The 26,018-nt window shown below is 32.2% G+C and overlaps 3 protein-coding genes across 4 annotated transcripts; 1 reads left to right on the top strand and 2 right to left on the bottom strand.

The window, feature by feature from the left end:
- Positions 1 to 139: 139 nt before the first annotated feature.
- Positions 140 to 13,840, bottom strand: LOC110995056 (protein FAM166B-like). 2 transcript variants are annotated; one of them, XM_022262024.2, is made up of 5 exons: positions 13,705 to 13,840; positions 3,004 to 3,105; positions 2,031 to 2,180; positions 1,303 to 1,499; positions 140 to 835 (listed from the first exon to the last, which is right to left on the bottom strand). In XM_022262024.2, the coding sequence occupies exons 1-5, from the start codon at positions 13,773 to 13,775 to the stop codon at positions 603 to 605; spliced, it is 753 nt and encodes a 250-aa protein (XP_022117716.2). In that variant the 5' UTR covers positions 13,776 to 13,840; the 3' UTR covers positions 140 to 602. The 2 variants fall into 2 exon arrangements, with proteins under 2 accessions (XP_022117716.2, XP_022117717.1); XM_022262025.2 differs by lacking the exon at positions 3,004 to 3,105.
- Positions 5,819 to 7,581, bottom strand: LOC110995057. Its single transcript, XM_022262026.2, has 3 exons — positions 7,310 to 7,581; positions 6,550 to 6,651; positions 5,819 to 6,059 (listed from the first exon to the last, which is right to left on the bottom strand). The coding sequence occupies exons 1-3, from the start codon at positions 7,398 to 7,400 to the stop codon at positions 5,836 to 5,838; spliced, it is 417 nt and encodes a 138-aa protein (XP_022117718.2). The 5' UTR covers positions 7,401 to 7,581; the 3' UTR covers positions 5,819 to 5,835.
- Positions 13,841 to 14,812: 972 nt separating the features above from the next.
- Positions 14,813 to 24,971, top strand: LOC110995064 (drebrin-like protein B). The gene is made up of 9 exons (XM_022262034.2): positions 14,813 to 15,039; positions 15,550 to 15,721; positions 16,768 to 17,005; positions 18,660 to 18,757; positions 19,117 to 19,193; positions 20,127 to 20,264; positions 20,576 to 21,207; positions 21,722 to 21,817; positions 22,160 to 24,971. Exons 1-9 carry the CDS (start codon positions 14,957 to 14,959, stop codon positions 22,309 to 22,311), a joined length of 1,686 nt encoding a protein of 561 aa, XP_022117726.2. The 5' UTR covers positions 14,813 to 14,956; the 3' UTR covers positions 22,312 to 24,971.
- Positions 24,972 to 26,018: the final 1,047 nt, after the last annotated feature.

Raw genomic sequence — 26,018 nt, 5'->3', positions numbered from 1 at the left:
AAGGAGTATCATGCATATACTCTTGGAATGCTTATCGAAAATATAACAAAAACACTAAACTTCTATTAAATACTGAACTGATATTATTTTTTTTAATTTTGAAGGAGGTTTTGTATGCCTTCTATATTTATTGCAAAAAGTCAAAAGTAATACTGGTAAATATGATATTATGTTACCTATTAATAATATTATGTATAATGGTATTTTTTTAATGAAATTGGGCATAGATACCGGCAAACATCTTGAACAAATGTCATCAATGGGGGGGCGGCGGCGGGATAGTGAGTTAGTGACGTATCGATCGCGTGATTGGTAAATCAGTTGACAGTTGTATCCCGCCCTGCAAACTTTCCCCCACTACCTTGTTTAATGCTCAAGCAGTTTGCTAGTATCTGTATTTTGCATACGTTATTATTTGGATCCCGAAATAACCTCCAAAAAACAGACACCCACACCCGTAATTGACAAATTTTCATCAATTTCTTCTTGGGTTTAATCTTTCATCACACAATCGATTAATACTGACGCGTAGATTCTCGTTTTGAAGATGTTAAGAAGAATGTTCACCTATATTTAGTAAAGAACATTCTTCTACCCGTATGCTATCCCCAATTCCAATAAGAGTATTTCTTGTCGTTAGGTTTTATAATGGCCCGGATATTTGCGTCGGCGTTTTGAAGTTCTTTTCGATTTTCTCGTTCAATTTGTATGAGTTCCAATCCGCGTTTTGCGGCACAATGATATCGTTGGCTTAGGGATGCCTCTGATCCCTTGATGCGTGGTATATGACCTGTGTAGCCAGCGATGGGTGGAAACTCCGGTGATATTGTATTTTCTGAAATAATACATTAATTATTTTTATTTTCGGTTTCGATTTTCCTAAAGCGATTGTGCTAAGAAGTTAGAAGTCGACATAAATATGTTTTTGTCGTGCAGTAGAAGAGTTGTAGATTGGAAGAATTCAGGAGGAAAATATTATAAATAAGAAATATATTATACTTAACGCAAACGATATTTCGTAATTGATAGATTTCTCCCAGAGTTTTCGAAAAAGTTAACGCATCAAAAAGTAAATAATAACTGTTACAAAGATCATATTAGGTATATGCGAAAGAGGTTACAACGTTCAACACTAATCTTCCTGAAAAGCACTCGAAACATCAAGGTAGGTAGGTGTAGTATTCGCTCAGTGTCTATGAAATGTTGATTGGTTTCGAAAGAGCTATGCCGATAATGCGCCAGATAAGCTTTCTGTAATATTATGGAAGTCTTTCTAGCCCTACTTATCATAATGTTCCTTACCCTTATACTTATTGATCTCGGTAAATCTGTTGAGATCTCTTCTGATCTCGTCTCTTGAGTGAATAGTTTCCATTTTAGGTGCGCTTCGAGATCGCACATAACTTTTATTCAAATCTGCCTTCCGTTTCAATTGACGTTGATTTCGCGAAAAGTCTGCCATGCAATCATCTGCCGTGCGGCCGTAAGACTTACCGTACCTGAATATTATTATTTTTATTAAAACAGCAGGTATTATACCTAAGGAATTTGTATTCAAAAATTAATTAAGATAATTCTGTTTAGAGTAAAACACTTATTTCATTTATAACATTGGCATAATATTGGAATTGAGTTTCACACAATCATCTTGTGTAAAATTGTTATAATTTATAAATATTTCTGTAACATTCAAGTGCTACAGTACTATACGCACAAACTTGACGATAATGACACTTGGCGAGATGCCTTGTTAAGTTCTGCGTGTAGCAATACCGATTTCGACATTTTTGTATGCAAGTTCGATATAGTTCTCAACAACCACAACCTCGCTAATCGAGTGGTACAAAAAATCACATTCAGATATGACCTCCCTCACCATATCTGTTTCCCTCTTGAAAGTAACAAAACAAGAGCCCGGTGCTTTAATTAAAACACGTGTCTTAACTAAACTTTTCTGTAAATTCCTTACAAAATTATACATTTCTGAACGATTATTTGTTTGACATATAGGACTTTAATAACATAATTACGCAAAGTTCATCCCAGGGACGTATCCCGTATATCCAGTCAAGTATGTCGGCTGACGATGCTTTAAACCGTCGTAGACGTCGCGTTTTGCGTCGAGTCTTGGCATATTTTCCAATTCGTAGTTGTCCCTTGGACGATATTCCAATGGCTTACTGAAAACAATGATCATTGTACTGTATATAGACAAATCACAATATAGTATTTTACTACTTTAATACACTCAAATAGCTGTCAAATGTCACTGTCAGTAAAAAAATGACATACAAATTAGTTAATCGAGGCTTGCGTGTGTTAACAAAACCTATTTGTAAAGCGCGAGACATTTAAAAAGCCCTCCTACTTCATAGAGTGAAACTAAACTCATTTTGGAATGTTAAACGTAATGTCACTTTAAGTTTTGACAGTGCTCAAGTTTAGATTGGTATCAAGCTATCAAACTGTATTTCTGTTTTGATAATTATTGTATAATAAATTATTTAACCAGTGGCGGATTTATAAATTGTCAACGTATAAATGCGGTGAATTTTTTGCAGCCTTTGCCTCATGTCAAACTCCTACTCTCACACTCCCACTCTTTGTCATGTCCCATGTATATTGTATATAAATTGTTTATAGGGGGAAGAGGAAAGAGGGAAATACACTCTCTGCAATTTCGCTCTTTTCACTCATACAAAGTGTGAGCTGAGGACGAAAGGGTCGATTACTGGTTGGGGGGTTGGGCAAAATTTGTTGTAGACTTCTTCTATCTATAAAACATCAGAAAACCGTCATACGGAAATCTTTTTGATTTCTATGAGGTAGCAAAAAAAATAAATTGCCGCCTTAAAAATCGTCGGCCTAGACTCCAGCCTACCCAGCCTGCTAGTAAATCCATCTATAGATTTAACATGATTTTACAACGCCAAGAAGTATTAAAAGTGCATAAGTGCCTAGAAGATAAGCTGTGATACAACACGGTGCGATTAAAGTCCTTACTTGAAGAGACCCTTTGATCGTATTTCTCGAAGAATTTGCCTAGTGTTATCCCCATAGCATTTGCCATATCGAAACTTGAGCAAGGGACAGTGGCCAGTGTACCTGAAAATTTTGTTACCAATACTTAAAAATATAAACAAGTAGATTGAGGCAATAATGCCGTCAACCCAAATAACCTAAAATGAGTTCCTACTCCACATAGCTACTATTCACTGCAGGTAAATAAAGGTGATTAATTATTTTTTTGAGGCTTATAATATTATAGTATTATAAAAAATGTGTGTGTAACTAGTACACATAAGGAGTGAAACTTCTTTATGATCTTATTTTTAGAAAAAAGATCTACTGTATGCAACTTTACAGAAATTGCTTGAATAAATCAATTAGATAAACTTTAATAAAAGGCTTTTATTATCATAGACATGCATAGACAAAACACAATTATTTCATTTTACCTTATTACATACTACTAAGAATCTTATAGAATTTCATTAATTGTAATAGAATTATTGGTATCATTGATATCAAATCGAATCAAGAAAGATGGCGCGTAACTGATAAAAGTGACGGTAATTTTTTTCCAACAAAATTCATAAGTCCTTACATTATTATTGTGTTTATTAACAATATTAATATAAATCTTAAAACTAATTATGATACGATTTTACACACCCTCACACTTCACACATTCCCTCAAACAATAAATTATTAGTAAATTATCTTCGTTATTACATAATGTTCCTTGTATATACATATACGAAAATTAAAAAAATGTAAATATATCTTTAAAAAAAACTGTGGGTTATCAATAAAATCTAATTATTTTTATAAGTATTTGAATGTGTTTAATTCGGTAAACGTTCGGTAAGTGTGACGATTGAATACTAATATGTCATATTATATGATCAACAATCTCGTAGTAAAATTGAAAATAATATTCATTATCACTATTAGGTAGGTAACGTAATATTTGCAATAAAACACGAATGATTTCACAATACGATTTATCCAATAAAGTGTTATATTTAACGGTATCTGAACATGATTTTATTACGGGCAATCTTCATATGCGAAGCAATATCCTGAGGGAAGGTGGAGGACGAATGGAAAGTCGCAGTCACATCGCGACCAGTCGCAAATCGTGCCCATTGATAATGCGACTGGTTCGTCGCAAGTGCGTTGCGATGGAGTCGGACGGCATTCGCTGTTCAATCTATGCATGTACTCCGGACAGTGGTCCACACCTGGAAGATATTATTAACAGAACAATAGGAATTAACAGCAAAACGTTTTATCTCCGAGAACTGAACCTAATACTTTTCTGAAATTAATTGAATAAAGTAAAGTTCAGTTACAAAAAAATGCAGTGCTTTATTTTTTTTATTTAAAACAAAAAACATATTTGCTAGTTCACTTATTTTTCTAAAGATAATCTAATATGATATTTGGTTTCGTAAAAATATCCCACCCGCGTCATTTTCCTTACATGTTATTCTAGGACAGAAAATCTAGTTTTTTATGGGACGAATTAATCACGAAGGCGGTTCACACACTCGGGGTATTTGATGGTCTTATTAATTTTGGTCTTGCGCCAGCAGTAATTATTTACGTTTTTACACATTGTCTACGCTTGAAAACGAAATGAATTTACGAGGATTCTACAAAAAATTATACGTTTACGTATTGTTTTTGAGAGCTTTGCTTACTTCTGACAAGAGAAGAGGGGGGGAGGCTAAATAGCAGTAAATTTGCTTACGTAGTACTTGAACGGCCTATAGAACTAAATTCCGCCGCCTTGAGACTCCTGCAACTCCTGAAAACTTGCAAGTGAGTTCTCGGTCTTTATAGTACTTTTTACCCCTAAATAGTAACAATTTAGCTATACCTGGGATGGCAACTGGTTTGATAAAGTGGTGGTGCGTGGCAAGAAGTAAAACGGTAGACTTCAATTGTTACGATATTCAGTAAAATTCTTTTGTTCTTTTTTAGTCTAGTCTTTTAGTGCTATTAATAATTTTATATTTGTATAAATGTTTGAAACTGTCTACTTACATGTTCCGTTATACATGAGGCATCCAGGACTCCCAACTTTACCATAATACATGGACTCACAAGTTTTCAATAAACACAAGAACAACAAAGTGAGCATGACTCGGAATTGCCTGTGGCGATTGTCTTAGCTGTTTATAAGTGATTGATTTCTGCGATACTAGGAAGCACTGGTTTATACACTTTACCAACAACGAAAAAGAATATTTTATGCGTAATTTTATTATTTAACTCTAGCTGACCCGGCAAACGTCGTTTTGCCATGGATATTATTTCCAGTAAACATTTATTTTGTTCAATGAAAAGAACTATCTACTATAATAAAAAAAGGGGTTGATCGTAGATTGGTGAAAATTAAGGGTTCTATGTATACCTGTATGTTGTATCATAAAAATATAAAAAAAAATGGTTTAACATTAAAAAAAATTGAGGTGGATAATATTTAGACTTAGGGGTTTGAAAGATAGATCGTAGCTGATTCTCAGACTTACTGGATATGCATCAAAAATTCATAAGAATCGATTGAGCCGTTTCGGAGGAGGATGGTAATGAACATTGTGACACGAGAATTATATAAAAAGAGATTAAACATTCCATACATTATTTCCTAGTAATTAAAGATTTTAGGTAGGATAGGGCAGATAAAGAGTTTCAGCTTTCAATGGATCTGTAAACTTATTTAAATTTACTTAAGCTTTAGTAATGGTAATTATTTAATGAAACACAATAAACACGTCAATAAAACAATAATGAGATTCGGGGAAAAATTGATTTATTATTTATTTACGTTAAATGTACTAAAGGATCGTCATCGGGGATCTTAATCCTCTTCGAGGGTCGTATTTTTGTCCGCCTTTGGGTTTCCATATCTGTATCTCCATGCTTTCGCCTCACTTCATCAGGGAACTTGTTCTGTTCACAGAACTCTAAAGTCACGCAAAATCCTGACTTCTCATCATACACCAAGTTTCCATTGCAATCACATCGGGACCAGCCGCATGTGTAGCCTATAATAATATTCTTGTTCAACAAATCACAGTGCACAGACTACTGTATCTATTAGAATGACTTTAAATAAAGTGACGTAATCAGCAATTAATTATACATCAAAAAAGTTTTTACTTGAAACTGGCATAAAATTAAAACTATTGCCATATAAAAACATTATAGAAGTTAGAGATCTTGAAAAATCTATAGGTATATCTACAAACCAAAGTTTTTTTATTTCAGCTAGTAATATTGCTAACATTACTAGGTGCACAATAAAATATGTTTAAAAGTGTTTATTGATAGCATTATAAATTCTTTACATGAATCACCTAGCCGGAGAAAAAGGTATATTTATTTTAAAGTAAAATCTTTAATGTTGAAATTTTGCATGTTCCGGAACGTGCATATTTATGTTAATAGAGAATAGACAAAATTCAGAAAGTGTTTTATTTTTTCATGTTATTATGATCAGACAGGAAAATTATCTGTTTATTGAACGCTTCATACCCAAGAGAGAGGCTTCAGGTGAGTCGCAGGTTTTTTGTGTCATAGTTTCACCATCACATCGCGTGTGATACGCGTGCATTTTACGCGGACAATATGAGACACCTGTAAAAATCATGATATCTTCATAACATATACATATAACTAATATACATGAATAATATTGCTGACTGTGTTTAATCTACAATGACATGGATGTGGATGTGTGTGGTGGTCTTGAACTTATCTGATTTTAATTTTTATCCGGGATCGAATCCAAGTCTTACATAATTTAATGAATCAATTTGTATAATAAATTACTTTATTTATGTTACAGGAGGTAGACAAGCAGAAGGAGGACACCGCCGCCCATGTACACTCGCAAGGCTCACAAGCGCGCTGCCGGCCTTTTAAAACGGTACCCGAGTCGAATTGTTTCGGAAATACTTCAGTGCGCAGATGGTTCCACATCTTGGTGGTGCGTGGCAGAAATTGCCTTAAGAATCGCTAAAATTACTGTATACAAATAAAGTAATTTTTAATGGTATGATAAATGAAATACAAATATTCATTGTTTTATTAAAATTATTGCACTTTGATTGACTTTAATCTGAGATCTTTTAATTATTTTATTATAAGCTACTATAATAAGCTAAACTAATTGATGTGTGTATGTGTAAAATTTGCTCCCATATTTTCTTGTACTCTTTAGCATGCAAGAACTTAGAAATAATGAAATATGACGAATAGAGAGAGAGAGAGAGAGAGAGAAAATAATACTTACACTTTCCGCGATGTAGTAAACATCTTCTATAATCAAGTAAAGCTGTAGTCACAGCTAAATAGGTAATTAAAATAATTGCCTTCAAAGACATCTCTTTGTAAAGTGAGAGAATTACACCGTTTTAAGTAATACATATAAGTAAAAACCGTGTTATTGTTTTCGTTTCATTTCCGTAATTTGATTGATTGGCGACATTTTGTATAACACACACGGTATGTTTCCATTTGTTTTTTACTTGGACATTGCCCATATCCTTCTCGCTATTTTGCATACCAACGGTTGCGGTGACAGCAGTCTTATTCCCGACATGCGATTCTTTGCGATTGCAGTTAAGGTATGTTTTGATGAGAGAATATCGCGCAATATTTGCATCACATACTAAAGGCGAATTTAATAGCCCTGCCGTTTTACCAGCTATAATTTGGTCGCTGCGTCAAATATACTCTTCCTCAATACTTGGACTAGTCATTATTTCACTATGTGAAGCTTTCAGTCTCCTCTCTTATTCACCTTTTTAATATAAATATATGCTTACCTTTTTCTAATTTCCATATTTTATCAAAGCTCTTACCAATTGAAAAATGTCAAATATGTAGTTGTTAGGTTTATGTGCGTACATTTGGTAATGATATACATAAAAAGATTTAAATTTTTGACCTGTATTCTAGAACGTCAATTAACCTAGAATCTAGTACAAAGAGCTCTTACACCACTTACTACGCGTAAAAAAAGTGATGTCCATTTGTAATAATGTCTACGTATCATTATTTCGTAAATCTATTTGGCACGTGGATCAGATCAGTGGTCAGTCGCCCTAAACCCGCCATGTAATATAGTGCTTACAATAAAGACAGTGAATGGCTATTTCGGTTTTCATTTGTGTACCTCAAACACTAAACACCTGAAGGAGTTTCAACTTTCACTTGAAAAAGTTAAAGCTTAATTGATATTTTGACGTAAAGTGAAACCAGTTTATGCTCCTCACTTATTTTAAGCGTTTATGAACCCAGATCTGGGTTCTACTGCTGGATAAATATCAAAATATGTAGTATTTTCCTCGCTGACTGAGCTGCCTTTAGTGCTTGTTTGTTTTATTATCTATTTAAACAAACAAACGAACATATCTTTATTAGTATAGGTAAACAAGTACACTTATGAACGTCAAAAATATTAACTTTATTGTAAATTTACATTTACTGCCACTTCTCAATTCAAAGGCGTAGAACGGAAGAGAAGAACTGGCAATAACCGCTCCGCCACTCTTTTTAATCGCCAAGTTTTTTTATACAACGTTTCATCCGTCAGAAAATAAAACGTCTGGCGGCCCTGGGATCTTGGACTATAATGAAAAAAATTAAAAACAAAGATTTCTCCTCTATCAGCAGGAGGCATGGTGAAATAGGAACACGCACTTACATACTCGTGGGAACAACACGCAAAAACGTATTAGACACAACTAAAATCACCGCATACACGAATTCCAGTACAGAGTCACCCATTCACAAGTATGACGCATGGCCAGCCATCGGCCCCCTCGCCATATTTTAGGGAGATAGACAACACGACGCATGGACGCCGTCGTCGTATTAATACGTCAATTACGAAGATATTTAATACCTATTGAGACGATAGTTCGTAAATTATATACCAAAAAGGACTAGAAAGGGTCTTTCTACAAGTTGTAATACAGGATACTACATATAGTTTACAAATAAGTATATATCAATGCTTTTATGTCTTATATAATAACGAAGCCTATGTTTCTAAAATTAAAGCTTTTAAATACATACTTTAAATGATCTAGACTCTTTGGAAAGGCAAACATTAGTTGTGTTTGTTTAGTTCGATATGTTCGGTACTGTGAAATAATACGAACAATACGTAAAATGTAATGAAATATGTAAAACTTTATTATTTATTTACTTAAAATTTTTAACAGCGCTCCATGGGCATTTGAAATAATTAAACAGAAACATCGTCATTCGATTAGCATTTGTGTAGAGATTTTAAAAATGCACACATTCTTGTAAAATCCGTTTGAACTGTCATAAATTGTCATCGTTTCGACGTATTTTTAAACGGTTTTATTTAGCTCATCCCGTTTGTTTTATTTATTATTCTTGGGTCAAATTTAGTTATTCAAATTTCACCCTCTTCCTGTCAACCTATTAATCTGAAATTTTGTATACACTTTGGATTTTGGTGACAATACAGTTATGTTTATTCATTATCATTATAAATTCAAGATGGCCGCCGCTACATAATGGCGGATAATTTATGTTTTATTAATCCCATCAATATGGGTATTAAACGAAAGGGCTCAACAAGCAAAATACAATATACTATAAAAAATTGAAATCCAAGATGGCAGCCGCTACAAAATGGCGGATAACGTAGGTTTTATCAATCCCATCAATATATAGAGGAGTTGGACTGCAATAAACTAACGGGCAAGAAACCTTGCAATAATGAAGCACTAAATGAATTAAACAGAATGCGAAATAAAAACTAAAAACTAGAAAATAAAAATAGGTAAAAAAACTTTTTAAGTTAAACGGTTTTATGTTAAACATACATTGCAATGTTTAAGATAAATTACTAAAAACCAAAAAATAATAAAATAGATACAGTCGTGGGAATTATAAACATATGCATAGACTAGACTAAAATAAAACCGTGGGGCACCGTGTTGGAATTTCCATGAGCAAGAAAATAGTAAGTAATTTCCTCACAGTCTGCGGGCCTACTGCCTATTTTAACGACGAATTAAATGATTCTTCTATCGCTCATTAAGTCGATAATTTGTAGACAATTGACGTGCCTGTTCAGGTTTTCCTGATACAGTCACGTATTCGCTTGGGCGAATAAATAAAAAAAAAAAATACCAGGAAAACCTGAACTCGTACTTTTGAGGCAAAGAGAGCTGGAAATACTTGGAGCGAGGTGAAATACCAGGCCCAAAACCGAACGCGATGGACACTCACTATGGACGCCCTCTGCCCAACCTAGGGGTAATAGGACATTAAGTAATAATAAAAACAGCTAAAAAGAACAAAACGTAGAAAGATCCTACTTAAAAACACTAGCCTGTCCGACTATCATAGCAAAATTAAATGAAGTAAAATTACAAAATGAAAATATTTCCAATGAAAGCTTGTATTAACATCGAATACTTATTAGAGATAGTATAATACACTAGTAGATGTTTAATAGTTAAAAGTACTTTAAACAGTTTTATTGATATAATTCATGTTTACAATTGCTGGTAGCACGCGATTTTCAAGGCAACTGTAATCTGATTCCCACGTACAGTTTGATATACGATACGAAAATACTGATTAGGTTTTAGGTGACATAAACTTTTTACATAGGAAACCTTATAATCTAGATTCTAGAACACAGATTTAAGCTGTCTGTATTTTTTAAACATTCACATAGTAGTAGATCGCTGAGGTTAAAATCTTATGATAGGATATTGGCATAGTTGAACTGCCATTTTGATATACCAATCCGCCCTACCATGGATAGCTTGTATCGACAGATGGCTATTACAATCCGTCGATTGTTTAATGGCACACATTGTCATTGGATTAAGATGTTAATCATTTGACGGTCAAAAATGGATTGAGATAGGTTATTGGGTTAGGGCGTAACAGTATTTGTTGGTTTCTATCTCTATCCTTAATAAATTCTTACCGACGCGGACGTCGAATGAATTTCCTTCTTTTGAAGTTGTTTTAAAATAAAACATAAGTTGGTTTGTTGATACGTTTCGAATGTTAGATATCTAAGTAAGGTAATTTGATCATTTGACGTAAAATATATCAGTTGTATTGCTACATTAAATTCACTTCAATAGAGAAAGTACACTAGAAAAATATCCGTTATGATTTGATTGCTGTAATGCTGCAATTAGATCTATTGGAAATATTTTTACAACCACGAATGTTATTACACTCACTTGGGTTACCCATGGACAGTTAATAATCACAGTAGCAATACTTACAAAGAAAACGTAAGTTATTTCCTTGCCAAAACTTGTGCAATTGCCTAAGAAACAACTTTCTTGACATCGTATTCAATGTAGGTATCTATTTTAGCAATCTGTAATTTTCCCCATCACTAATCATATATCATGGATGAGATAGTGTTGTGCCAGGAACGGAACGACCGGTACGGCCTTGCTACGTCGAATGTGATAAAATCATAATGATAGACTCACCACTGTTTCATGGTATGTGGGAATCTGTAGTCATTATAGAAACTTTGAAGTTATTATGTGGGTAATTAAGCATGAGCATGAGAAACAATTGATATTTGTGAACACATGTGTTCATATATGAACATTTATGTTTGTATTTTTATTCATTTTACAATTTGCCAAAGTAAAAATTAGCCACAGAAACCACTTAATCAGATTTATAGAAACTTCAACATCAATCATCTAAACAATGCGATTTGAGAAGTTATTTTGAGACTTAAATGCTGACCCGTGAACTAGAAAGTTAAATGAATTATTCATGGGTTAAGGTCAAAGTGAGGTCGCGGGGAAATGATAACATGGTAAATATCTGCCTTTCTTTTGAAACTGTTTTTTACTATTCGTTGTATGTGATAGCCGATTCTTTTATACCGTAAGATTTTGCGTGTTGCGTGGGGAATGAAAAATGATTTCTGTTTGATTACAAGCTGTAATCGATTGGCACCATGTCACAGGCTTTCTGCAAGGTTAAGTTAAAAAAAGCCGAAGGTTGCTTGAATGATTTAACAGCTGGCCTACTTCTGACAATTAAAATAAATATGTAATAATTCTACTTAATTTTCACTATGTAATCATTATGTAACAGTGTTTATTTATAGTTGTTGGTTTGTACTGTACCATTAGGTTAACGTTAAATAAAGGACAATTCAGTTACAGTTAAAATTTACAAGCGATGACACTTTGAACAGTTTTGGCTACAGCCCAAATAACTTCTCGCAACTTTATTAAGTTTCGGTGGCTATAACTTTAGTAACTAAACTTTAAAGTTCATTTTAAACTTAGAAGTTTTATAAGTCTAAAATTAAATAACAACGTTGTCTATGATATATACGATAAACCCAAAAAAATTCTCTTGTGAACCCACCGAATTGTGCGACAATTCTTTGTTTGTTTGAATCATGGCCAACTAACTTTCTATGGTACGAAGAAGGAAAACATCACGTGGAAACTTTTAGGTATGCCTTAGCCCTAATGTCAAGGACATGCGTCAGACACTGGGCAGATCGACTATGAAGGTGCCTATTAAAAATTATCTCAAATCATTCAGATATCTGGTGACAAGGTCAGGTGTTGAAGTGCCACGGTTTTTTTAATGGCATACGTAATCAGTCTGAGTTAGGTAGAAATAATTAAAAGAATCGTCCAGTATATTATTTCAAATGGTAGATTAATCGATATACATTGTTTATGAATTATAAATTGTTGATTCTTTTCTAAACTAAGTTAAAAAACAGTTAAAAATTAATGAACAACTTTGTTACGTCAATAATTAAAGTTTTAAGAGGTTTTTATCGAAAATGTGAAGTGAATCAAAACGTAATTATTATAAGATAGAAGCAACTAAATACCGTTTATTATCAGGTGTGTACGTTCTATGAAGTTTAAGTTGTATGGCTCAATTATGTAGTTTAAGTATTAAGCCTAAATTTTCCATTATATTCATATTGCCTTAAAAAATTTACTGTGGGCTGGAAAATAAACCTTTATCCATTTGCTCCAATCATAATTATCTGATAACGAAGCTCTCGTATGAATTTTTTAATGTTGCAGAATTACCAATTTTCTTACTGAAATAAAAGGTGGAAAAACCGGCAAGCGAACCTGCTTAGTCTAAGCTTGATATCGACTGGATTATTAAACACTTAGCGAATTAGGATTAAAAGGTTTCCTTACAGGTAAATAAACAGGTAAACGTAATAAACAGGTAAACTTCAATAGCAGCATTGACACTCTTCAGTACTAAATTATATTTGTGTCTAGACTAAAAAAAATATACTTCTGTCAAAAACTTTTAAATAGAAAATTTCTAAACTCGGAGTTATAAGAGCATCTCAATTACAATGATATTATTGAAATATTTATATTCAATTTAATTTCTATAATTATACTGCCCGGGCAGTAGCACCCTAAAAAGACCCTCTCAAATCAGGTTGCCTGGGAGAGATTGCGTCTGTTGAACTGCAGTGTTCTTCGTTTTCTTATGTTTATAAATAAATAAATTCCTATTTGACTCACTTTAAATCAGTAACAATTACACTACAGTTAACAACATCAATTGAACGTCGTCGTCACGGAATTAGCACGCAAAGTTAGAAAACATGAATTTTGTTACAAATTTAAATTTTTAACTTACCCGGGTATGAAAGAGCCGTTAGTTTGCGTCAAGTAGCTTTGCTTTTCACGTCCGCTGACATCCACCCACATTATTAAAAGTTTGTTGATCTTCGTAATAAATACATAGCGAAACTAAAACTGGCGTAAGTTCTCTGTAAAAGGCTCTGATACACTGAAGAACGGTGGCAAGGTTGTAACTAATAAGGACTTATACTTAGATGGAAAATAAGAATGCGCGCGCATTTGGGTTAAAATGAACCTATGGGAATTTAAAGGTCGACAACTACAACTTTTGATTTATTACGGAATGTTATTATAGGTGTATAGATAGAGGTAAATATTTAGTGTTAGCCTTGTCTAGTAAGAAAAACATATGAGCTGTATATGTGCTACATTTATTAAACCCCTGCTTATATGCACTGTACTACGGAGATATCGCAGAGTTCTTCTCAGGTCGACTCACACTTTTCATAAGTATTCAGATAGAGTGTTAGAGATAGTGCTTAGATAGAGAGTAAGGTCTTTTGGGATGACCAAATTATTCACAAAGAATATGTTAAGGAATGTCACGTTTTATAATGTTTAAATACATCTTTTTCGTCTGGAAGAAATCACTCTAAAGCGATAAGGCCGCCAGTTGCTTTCATTAAATTATGTTTAATATTTTCCTTTTATGTAATGCAACGAAGTGTTAATAAATAAATAAATAAAAATCTTTTTATTTGTGGGTTAAGTTTCCACATTTATCGACCTCGTTCATATTGAGGGGGTTATGTTAAGGCTAACTAGTTTTATTAAACTTATCCTTAAACTAACTGCTAAGGAAAACAGATGTTATTTTTATGAATGCACATTTAAAATGCTTCTCCGTATAACATTAGATATATATATATATATATAAACTATTCTCGAAAAAGCCATACCTCACGATGCGACAAATCTTGTTCTAAAATAGTCTGGATATAATAATAGAAAATGATTATGTATATATAAATATATATAATAATCTATAAAGTAATCTGAACGGTATTTTAAACAGTTATAATAATCTGTATCAATATGTCAGCTGTCAACAGACAATTGACGACACATCATCTTACAATATCATTTATCAACAAACCGTCAAACTAAGCGTCAAACCATGGTCATTGGTCCGTGGTCGTGAAAATCGAAAATTTAAGTAAATTCGATCTGAAAGTTGTGACTAAGTCAAATCGTTGTAGTTATATAGGTAGCTTAACGCGGAATTCTGATTTGAAAAATTATGTAAAATGGCTATAAACTTAGACAAATTTAAGGCTGATCTTCTTGCGGCGTGGAAAGACGTTTTAGATGAGAAATCTGACACCGATTGGTAAGTTGAATGATTCCTACTTGCTTGCTAATAATTAAGTAAACAACACGTATTAGTAAGATGATGAAGGAGTCATAGCCGTTCCCTTTATCTTCATACGAATGCATTTAATAACGTCGTGGGATGAAACTACTACAATTATATTAAGTTAATACCTATTTTAAGGTTTTATTGGTGTCATACTCTCTTAAATTTTTTTTTTATATATTGTACGGAATGTAATAAAGACTTCTGATGATTTTGCTGAATTGCTTATGAGTTCTAGAAAATATGAGTAATTGGTTTTACCCATTTATGGAAATTTGAATTTTAAATAAATGTAACACCATATGCAATTATGTGCAATGTTATATTTTGTTATACATAAAATGTTTATATGTTGTTGAATAGTATATAAATCCTTGCTAGTCTTGAAACAATGTATATGCTGGCATCTTGAATATTACTTACATTAGTTTCTTGGTAAAGGGGATTGTAAATAAATAGTAAATATTTACGATTTTTTTCCAGGGCCCTATTCAGTTATGATGGGATGTCAAATGACCTTAAATTTATTAGTAAAGGAGATGGAGGCCTCACTGAACTTGTTGATGAATTCAATAGTGGCAAGATACAGTATGCTTTCTTAAAAGTGGACATTCCAAATAGTACAATATCCAAATATGTGCTTATCAATTGGCAGGTGAGATAAGATAATTTATTGCTTTTTAAGATTTTCGACCCTGTTGCTGGTTGTCTCTCTTGCAACACTTTGGAAATAATAAATGTGACAAAACATTCTTCAGCTTGTTGGGTTTACAAACCCTGTTGTATCCCTGATACTACAAAACCTATGTAAAAAGGATCTGCCTTGTGCTCATGTGTTTTAGTGCAGACACATTAGAATTTAAGGATAAAAACTACCAATTATTAACCTTTGTGATTAAGTTATTAAAGCATGTACGTAGTGTGCATATACTTATGTTTCTGGGTTGAGTTTTGGTTGGCAAGCATTAAAAAAAAGCAGATCAATAATATTTTATTCTATAGGCAGTACTTGCCTATAGAATAAAATATTATTCCTATTCATTTCATATTGTGTGAAATGATTCAATATAATTCTCCATTATTACTATTGGTTATTGTTAAATACAGTGTCTTTGTCATTGTTCTAAATATAGATTTGTTCATGATAAGAGTGCAACTGTGAAAGCATAACACGGACTGTGTTATGCTTTCACCACAGAAACATATAGTACATATTCTTTATACTCAATTACTTAAAGTGTGTGTGTGTGTCAAGTGTAATAATATAATGTCTCACATAAAAATTAAAATGCCTGCAAGCTAATAACTGTCCAAACAATAAATAACTACATATCAAGATTTACTAATCTTAATTATTTTTAATTTCTTAAGTTCTGAGGCCTAGGCTTCAGTCTATGTCCATGCTCCATGCCCTGCTTAAATGATTTGCATGTTGTAAAAATACACATTCGTGACTTAAATAGTTCACATTTGTGACTTACTTAACTAAAATAATAAAATAGAAATTATGTTTTCTTTAATTGTAACTTTTTACAACATTTTATCTAATTAATTGCCAAAAATCTCTGAGATATTAATTTCAATATGTTTAACAATAATTGTCTAATAAACACTAGAAAGTTTACTGAACTATATGCATAACATTGAACAAATTTATCTTAGTATATCTTTGATATAAGCTCAATTATTTATTATTCTTAGGGAGAAGGCGCCCCAACAGTTCGTAAAGGGACATGTGCTAACCACATCAAGCATGTCTCTCAGTTCTTTAATGGATTCCATACAACAATTCATGCGCGGACTGAAGATGACCTGGATGAGAAAATAATCCTAGACAATTTGGCTAAAGCTGGTTCAGCATTTAACTTTAAGTCTAATAGAAATGAGGAGCAGCCACCTAGCGGACCAATTGGCACTAGTTATCAGAAAGTTAATCCAGGTGAGTTATTTGAGTATATAAACTGTTTAAGAGCTCGATTTGAACGAATTCTCTGAATCTTATCTAAGGCACGTTACGAACGTCAATCATATTTAAATTTATAGTTTTAAGAGATGTCAAACCATTTTTTTCTGTATGAAGTTTGATATATTTGACAGCGCTTAAAATATTTTTTCTTGAAATATGAATTATATTATTGGCCTAACAGTCCACAGATATTCTATTATATTTTACTGAAAGTTACACCAAAGCCAAAACACATTACAGATATGTTTTAACGATTTACAGTGGTGGATTTACAAATAACCAGGTAGAGGCTGTGAAGTTTGTGCCGGCCTCCCCTCTATTTGTCACGTCTAGATTATTTTTATAATCGATTAAAATTGATAAAATTGCACGTAAAGTAATTTTTGGGTGTCGTTTTTGAGTATTAAATATACACAAACCATTCAGTTCACAGCTTCCAACCAGTAGTAGGATCACATGTATAAGTTGATGGAGGAGGAGGGAATAGAGGAATACAATCACAGCGATTCTCTATTCACTCTTTTCTCTCTATTTTCACTTAAAGTGTAGGCTGAGGCAGATGTGCAGATGGGGGCGGAAATGTAGCCGTTTTACTCTAGAATATGGAAGTTAGCAACACCAAATGTACAAAGACAAGTGAGAGCGGAATGTCATCGTCAAAATTTGTTGCAGATCTGTATAACATCATAAAATGTTAAAATTATTTATATTAGGCAGCTAAAAAGAAATCAGAACAAAAATCTGCACCGTAGGCTCGCCTGCTGGTAAATCCGCCACTGACTTAAAAGTTGGCTTAAGCTGTGCCTTCCGAAATTGTTTTTTATAATTTAACTGTTATATAACCTATACAAAAAAATTTCTTAGTTAGTTTTCCTGAAATATTTTGGGAGTTATGACAATTGCAAAATTTCGAATACCTTGAATTGTATTTAGCATCTTTATTGTTTTATGATAAGGTGTATTTTGCAATACAGAAAAATGTACAGTTTTGTTCTATTAGTCTTGCTTTGATCATTCTTCTGAGGTCAAAGCACATGAGTTAAATTTATAAGTTACACAAAGTTCAAAATAAATGGTTAGCACTTGCCATGAATCACTTTCCATTTGTAAAACTGATTTTCAATTCATATACAATATTGTTTACCATTTTCAAGAACAATGCAATAATTCCAACGCATTGTGTGTTAATTGTAAACATTACGCCAGCGATATTTGTGATGTACTAGTGTTGCGAACTGGTCCAGTATGAGCTTACTGAATTCGCAGAGATACGATGTGATTTTATCTCGGAGAGTCGCAGAGGAAATAAAAAAAAGAAAGAAAACATTACGTAGAGGTACCATCGATAAACAATTTTGACAATATTGTGTGATTTCGCATATATTCGATTTATTTTAACACCGTTCTATTAAAAATTTAATACTGACGTTAATAAGTGTACATAAATATGAATAAATAAATTTTTAATTATTTTTATGTACACTATATATGTATTATAATTCAAATAGTTAGATTAAAAAAACTTACAATTGTTGCTGTAAAAATATTTAAATTTCAACACAATTAGCAAATTTTATCTCACTTATGAGTTATGACTAAGGTGTAAATTTATCTTTTGTTTCTCTAGTACAAGAAATAAATTCTAAAGAACGGGATCAGTTTTGGTTGAAAGAGGAACAAGAAGAGAAGAAGAGGGTAGAAGCAGAGAGGAAACAAAGAGAAGAGGTGAGTTTTGTTTTAGTTATTCGATTTTAAAACTTTTTTTAGATTTTGAGATTATATTGTAGTATCACTTTGTGTCCTTATTTTTGCAGACTATGTACTATATATTTCTTTTACTTTCCAGCGACGTCAGGTTAATAATATGGTTTTTCTGGCACTGATATTCATTCATTTTAATAGAAATGAAGCAGTTCTTTTCTTAAAACACATTTGATCATACAAAAAAAAATTAATGCCATTTTACTGAAATAAAAAGAATATTGTCATTTACGTAGACCACAGGCAATATTTTTGTTTTATGATTTTTGATTTTCTTTCTTTCGTTCGAGTTATGTATAAAGGAAAGTTTTATCAATTTATAGGAAAAGAGGAAAGCTGAGGAAGAAGTGAGAAAAAGGGATGAACGTGAAGCCGCTAAACGGGCACAGGTTGAACAACAGTAAGTATTTTTAAAATCAGTGTCAATTCTTTTACGGATGCAACGTCACGAAGATGTGCAGCGTTTTTGTCGAAGAAAAGGGAGAGAGCGATTGAGACCGATTAAGAGAGAGTGAGAAAGAAAGGTCGAGAAAAAGTACACGCTATTGGTTGATGTATTCGTTTAGTAGTTACATGTTAGAACTTTAGAACTTTAGATGGAGGTTCTGTCGCATAACGTCTTGTGCAATAAACGCAGGCTTTTTATTTATTTATATTATCATTAGCACGTTACGTATATAATGTGTAAACAGTGCGAATATAGATATACAAATACATTGAGTGTACATTATTATCTATTGGGGCTATTACCTTAGTAATAATTAATTTACAAAGAAGTTTTATTTCCGACATGTGTACTTTGTACGCACGCATTTTTTTAAGGATTTTTTGCAAACAAGTTATATTCATTTTTATATTAATTTAGTTCATTGTTAACAATTTATAAACATGTTATTTCTGAGATTTTTATTGTTGACTTGTTGCAGTTACCTGCATATATTTCCATACAAGTTTTATTATACGAATAGAATACGTTATAATTATTTTTTACTTGCAAAATTTTCTTGATAACCCTTCGATTTTACACAACATAATATATTTATATGCTTACGTATTTAAGTAATAAAATATGTTAAAAAATTGTTCGATGTTCTGACTGAGAAATATAGTGTCTTTGAGTTTGGATGACTTTAGAGAAAGCCTGGGGTTCCTATACTTAAGAATTAAGTAATTGTACTATAATTATTTTTGGAAATGGTATGGTTCAATATTATTTACGTTTACTGTTTTATTAATTAATAATTTAAAAAAAGTTATTCATTATTGTATCGTATCAATAAATTTCTATCAAATATTGTGTAATATGTAAATGAAATAAAACAAATAATTTCAGAAATATTCCTCAAGACAAAGCGCCTAGGACGAGTGTAAGTGAGCGATCAGTTGAGGCCCGAGAACTTATTGGTGCTTCGACCTCCGCTGCTAGAAAGATGTTTCAGCAAAATCTTGCTCAGGGACAAATTTATAACAAGTGAGTGGTAAAATAAAATGCTGCTTTGCCTGATAAGCAGAGCTAGTCTGTAAAACGATTAATTTTTTTCGTGTAATATATTAAAAAATAGTTTTTGTGAAGGAACTTTGAATTATTATTAAGAATTGCGTGGGATGATATTCAAAATGGAGAACGGAGTATTAGATAACATTGCGTTTTGGATTTTTATTTTAAAACTAACTAGTTGTTTTTTTTTTAAATTTAAAAATTTTACATACAGAAATGATTGTTGTTTATTAATGAAATTTTTTTACAATATTCTTGAATTAAACTCATTTTATTTCTCTAAGGTCATCAAATATACCTGAAAAACCGGTCAGAAGTTCAGTAATAGCGCAAAGAATAAATGCATTCTCCCAAAATACATCTCATCCATCGTCACCGATTCATACACCAAAATCGCCGACTCAACTTGAAGCCAAAGACAATATAACACCCATCGAGAAATCACCCACAGGCAAACCACCAACTCCAGCCACAGAGAAGCTATCCATAGACAAAGAGGAAGCCACAGATTCGTTACAAGAAGACCAAAAAAGTCCACTAAAGAATATAGACAAGATAAAGATGAGCCTGGAAACACCATCGCAGATACAATACGAACCGATAATTGATCCCACAGATCTTAGTCCGAGCACAGAAAACGAACCGAGCTCATTTAGTTCTGTCAATTACACAGAGTATCTCGATTACAGAGATTTGAAGCAATGCGAGCCGATGATCAAACAGAATATTCTGGAAAATGATATTTTCGACCCGGCTTACTCGAGTTCGAATGAAAATGATGATGATGATTCCGATAATAAGTTTAGTACGATCAAGAGGTCGCCATACAGTAAAAATAATGACGCGGAGTTAAGTAGACAAAATACGGTGATTGAAAATGTTAATTATAAAAAGGAAAACGGGGCTACACATGAAGGTAAATATTGACCATAGACATTTTTATTTATAGACTTGTTTGGAATCGAATAATCCTATATTATCAATGGTTGTATGTTCGTTTAGTATTACAGTCAGCCCAATTCCATTCTAAATTGAATAAGTAGTTTTGGTATTTGACAGATTTTTTGAAGTTCTTTTGGCGCGTTGGAAAAAAAATGATTAGAGTAAATTTTTCGATGCGCGTGCACGCCGTCACGAAAAACCGACACACTATAGCATAGTCAACATTTTATTATATATAATAAAAATGTATATTCCTGTAATTATGTAGATATGAAGTATATACGCATAAATAAACTTTATTTAACTAGATACTGCGTTATAATAGAACTTTTAATGTATTAACCTTTTTTTCTATTGTTAGTGTCATTTTTTCTACAAACGTAGAATAAGGTGAAAGCTAAAAATTTTTAAATTTTTTTTTATCTTCTTTATTATTCTAGTACATAAGTACACACATATTTTTTTAACAATTCTCTGTGGTTTTACAGATGTGTCACCCGAAGGTTTGGAAGAGAGCTCGATATATGAAGATTTGGATGATGACCCCGGTCTAACTGCAAGAGCCCTGTATGATTATCAAGCAGGTATGTTTTAATACAACAATATTAAATCCTTTATTAAAAAAAAAACACAGCGTCAACAAAATTTGACAAAGTCAATAGAGCAGTTTGGCTAAAACTCTTTAGTACTGGTTTTTTAATGACATATATTTTGTTTAAAAAAAAATGGTTTTGGAAGACTTTGGAATTCCATTTTCTTCTCCCAATTTAAATTATTAAGTATCAAGACCATTCCTTTTTTATACTATACTGCATATTTTTTTAAATATTGATGTACATAATTAATATATAAATAAATTTTGATTTTATAACTATGACGGGTCTTAAATTTTACTTATATATTATGAATATTTAATTTCTTTTCAGCCGACGAATCCGAGATAACATTCGATCCGGGTGACATAATTACTCATATAGAACAAATAGACGCGGGTTGGTGGCAAGGGCTCGGGCCTCATGGCGTTTTCGGTCTGTTCCCCGCCAATTATGTTGAATTAATGCCTTGTGTGCCTCGCTAAGCATTTATTTCAGTATTGTATACCACAGACTGATACTGGATTTTTAACGGACTAGAGATGGGTCGCATTGCGCTGACAGTTGACATTGACAGATGTTAGTTGACACTTCATGTTGTTGATTTAACGATCTTTTAGTATTATATTGTGTATCGATTTCATTAATTAGTATTGCCATTGACTACTTTATTTTTGACAAGACTGTGTTGCTATTTAATGAAAGATGTCCGATAAATATATACTCTTTTCTACTCTATAGAAATTCTTTTAACAGTCAATTGTCAAAGTGACAGCGTAATTATAATGTGCTACCCATCTTTAGACGAGATTGTCATATTACGTATTATTGTCTGGTCGATTTAATGTACTTTAAAACGAATATTTCTTTAATTGAGTTTTTTTAATTGTACTGACATAAAGATATTTTTACTTTAAGCAGTTATTACATATATTATTATATATGTAATAACATATAGTATTCTAATAAGCATATCTTTGGTAATAACCTCATTTCTGAAAAAAACATTATGGGCTTAATATGGAACGTAGACTTCTGACTGCCGTCACCCCCGTATGCCAAAACATTAATGGAGCATATGACTGTGTTACCATGGCAACCATTCTTTTTTCATGGTTAGAATCACTTGTCTACGTTTTATATTAATACCACATAAATCTAATTATAGTCAAGGTCTAATTTTTATAAGAATTTTTAATAACAGTCTCAAATTTCATCGATTTTCATAGATCTCTCAAATAGAATATAATAGTTCAATAGGTTTTATTTGAATCTTTAAAGACATTTAATTCTAACGACTTTACATATGAATTTTGACAGTGATTACTATGTACTCATAAGGGTGGGTTCTAGTTCTTAATTAAATAATGCGATTTTATTTTGCAATTTATTGACGCGAGTGCTATTACATGCAATAATTATTCCACAATAACCTTATTGGTTGTAGGGATCTGGCAAAATACAGTTTTAGAATGTCCTTTTCTATTTATTAAGAAAAGAGTGAGATGGCGAATGAATTTTTGTTAACGTGGCAGATTTCGACAACCGTAGTTATTTAAAGTTATATGTATATTGTGATTCAAGTTAAGTTTAGCTAGCTGAATGTTTGTTTTGTAATACTATAAATGCAAACGCTAATTACGGTACTGCCTGTAGTTGTCTATGGCCCGTCTTTTTAGCTACAATCACGTCATGGTCACTGTCAGATGTGTCAAACTTCATTTGGGTTGACAGCTCTTTAATCTTGACTATGGTTAATAAAGGGCGCCTTCGACTGCAAATATTTATTTGGCGTTTTCTTATTACTTTTATTTATAAAAGTATATAACCCTAATCTTTATTAAACATTTAAACAAAATACTGACGGACTCAATTTGACATTGACATCTGACAGACTAGTGAGCTTATGAATTGGTTGACTGAGCTCGGTTCAAAATTTTCTTTTCAACTCTGTTTCATTTTTAATAAAATGATCTTCAAAGGTCTCATATAAATGTATTTAATTTAAAAATTGGTGTAAATTTGGAGATTTTGGTGACCAAAAATTTTTTTTTTTAATTTGGCCATTGATTTTGTTAAGACTGTTTTACGTTAATTATTTGTATTAGTAGTAAGAATTTTTTTCTATTATCCAGTGTTTAATCAAAACTACCCTCAAAATTGTGTCTTAGTAGTGCCAATTATATATCCAATTTTATACCCTTTTGTACTCCAGTGTAATCCCATTTATAGTGTAGGCACTACAGTTATTCATAAGGTTAAGAGCTATTTGGACAGTTCGATTGAATTTTTATTAATTTTAAATTAGTTTTAAATGTATGTACTCTACGATAAATGCATATCGATTTTAAACGTAGGAAAAGTATATAATATAATCTCCTAAAATATCGTTTAGTCTCTTGAAACTGTGGAATAAAATCGTATACAAATAAATATATTATATTCGTATCCAAAATATATTTCGATCACATTGCACAGGTTTACACTGTAAAATAATATTTATTAAATTTTACTAGCCAATTCTACGTTTGACAGTAGTTTATGTATTTGTTTTAATTTCTACCCCAGAATATGTAAAACTCAGTAATTAAAGCAAAATTATCACCAATGTTAAATAAAAAAGATCATTACCATAAAGTTTATTTGTAACTACGTAAGTCTATGTGCATATATCGTTCAGTAACACACATTATGCATAATCATTATTTTGTAAGGGTTGTTGCGGTTTTTGAGTCACAAATTGTATATTTAGTTTCTAATGTAGGTTTTCATTCGCATTTATACACTTGTTCCATATGATTTAGTATAAAATTATTTATAATGAATTTTCTATTCGCATAGCCCAGGCTGGCAATATGGACCGTTATATGTTTTTTAAATTCTAGGGTTACTTTCGCATTTAATATTAAAAGTTGACAGTTGTCGGTAATAGATGACCCCGTTTTGAAGTAATTTCTTAGGTATCTAGTGAGTTCCTATAATCACAACCCTATAGCATTTTTGTATATCTTTTGAATTAGTTATAGGAAACGACTGCAAGAATGTGACCCCAAGTTAGTTTCAAGCGTGTATGGTGCTCCATCAGTGTAACATAGTGTACATTTGTATCCTATTTTCGAAATAAACAGTCCTAGTTTAACAGAAATATGTTTTTTTTATCAATCCCTTAGTAAAATAAATAAAAACATACATTTATTTTGGAACATAAGATCATCATGGTATCACTTATTCCACGTCATTAAATTCGAACCTGTTGGCATTCCTACTCATCGGCAAAGAAGACAGAGGGTGTAGGCCGAGAGAAAAAGCCGGCGTAAAAAACTCTCGGTACTCTCTTTAAAAAAAAGCAAATCATCAAACAAATTTGTCAAATTTCTTTGTTACAAGGGGTATAGGGGTTTTGATGGTTATACTGATTCTTGCTCATATTTTAATTTAGACTCGCTAGAATATCGACGGAGTCAGCAAGACTTGTTCTTTTTACATGCTATTCTTAATGGGCGGATAGACAGCCCCTATTTGCTATCATTAATTACATTTAAAATTCCTCCTGTGTATGCGACAAGATACTCAAAATTGTTCAGTGTGCCTCGTACGAAGTCGAATTACCTGCGTAATTCTCCAATGTTTAGGGTTATGTCGAATTATGACAACCATTTTCAAGACATTGATATCTTCTACCCCAATAAGAGAGATGTGAAGAAGTGCCTGGAGAAGCGGGAAGACTCCGATTTTTTTTGTTTTTTTAAGTAGCTGTTTTTTTTTAAGAAGTCGATATTAATAAATTCTTAGTTAAATTTGTTGCTTTTTTTTAATTTTGCAGTTTTTAATTTTATTCTTTTGTTTTTCTTTTAAATGACACTTTGTCTTTTAATGCTTGTTTACTGTTTTTATTTAATCTGTGTAATCTGTTTTGGCTTTGTGTATTGTATAATAATATGTGTTAAGCAGCTGTTGATTACTTATTATTAAATAAATAAAAAACAATTCTACAATATATTTTAAAACAAATTAATTAGAAGTAGCCTGCCCAGCACTAGTCCCAGGCCCTTTTAACAACCAGATAATCACTAACTTTAACTATAATAATCACTATTTAAAATCTTTAAATGGTATACACAACTTTTTTTGCAAACGGGCAGGAGGCTCATCTGAATTGGTCATTATTTGTAGGTTAGAGCGAAAGTTTTTC

Source organism: Pieris rapae, chromosome 4 (assembly GCF_905147795.1).
Source record: "Pieris rapae chromosome 4, ilPieRapa1.1, whole genome shotgun sequence".
NCBI classification, from domain to species: Eukaryota; Metazoa; Arthropoda; class Insecta; order Lepidoptera; family Pieridae; genus Pieris; species Pieris rapae.
The sequence above is the reverse complement of the archived record's forward strand: the minus strand, read 5'-3'. Positions and strand labels throughout refer to the sequence as shown.

Bases quoted from the DNA above. Each gene is read 5' to 3' on its own strand.
- LOC110995057 (XM_022262026.2), bottom strand. From the start codon at position 7,400: ATGTCTTTGAAGGCAATTATTTTAATTACCTATTTAGCTGTGACTACA. The intron at 6,652-7,309 runs GTAAGTATTATT...TGATTTTTACAG, and splicing joins TTTACTACATCGCGGAAAGT to GTGTCTCATATTGTCCGCGT. The intron at 6,060-6,549 runs GTATGAAGCGTT...ATATTATTATAG, and splicing joins ACCTGAAGCCTCTCTCTTGG to GCTACACATGCGGCTGGTCC.
- LOC110995056 (XM_022262024.2), bottom strand. From the start codon at position 13,775: ATGTGGGTGGATGTCAGCGGACGTGAAAAGCAAAGCTACTTGACGCAA. The intron at 3,106-13,704 runs GTAAGTTAAAAA...CAAAATTTTCAG, and splicing joins AACGGCTCTTTCATACCCGG to GTACACTGGCCACTGTCCCT. The intron at 1,500-2,030 runs GTAATTATGTTA...AATAATATTCAG, and splicing joins GTCCCTGGGATGAACTTTGC to GTACGGTAAGTCTTACGGCC.
- LOC110995064 (XM_022262034.2), top strand. From the start codon at position 14,957: ATGGCTATAAACTTAGACAAATTTAAGGCTGATCTTCTTGCGGCGTGG. The intron at 15,040-15,549 runs GTAAGTTGAATG...ATTTTTTTCCAG, and splicing joins GAGAAATCTGACACCGATTG to GGCCCTATTCAGTTATGATG. The intron at 21,818-22,159 runs GTATGTTTTAAT...ATTTCTTTTCAG, and splicing joins CCTGTATGATTATCAAGCAG to CCGACGAATCCGAGATAACA.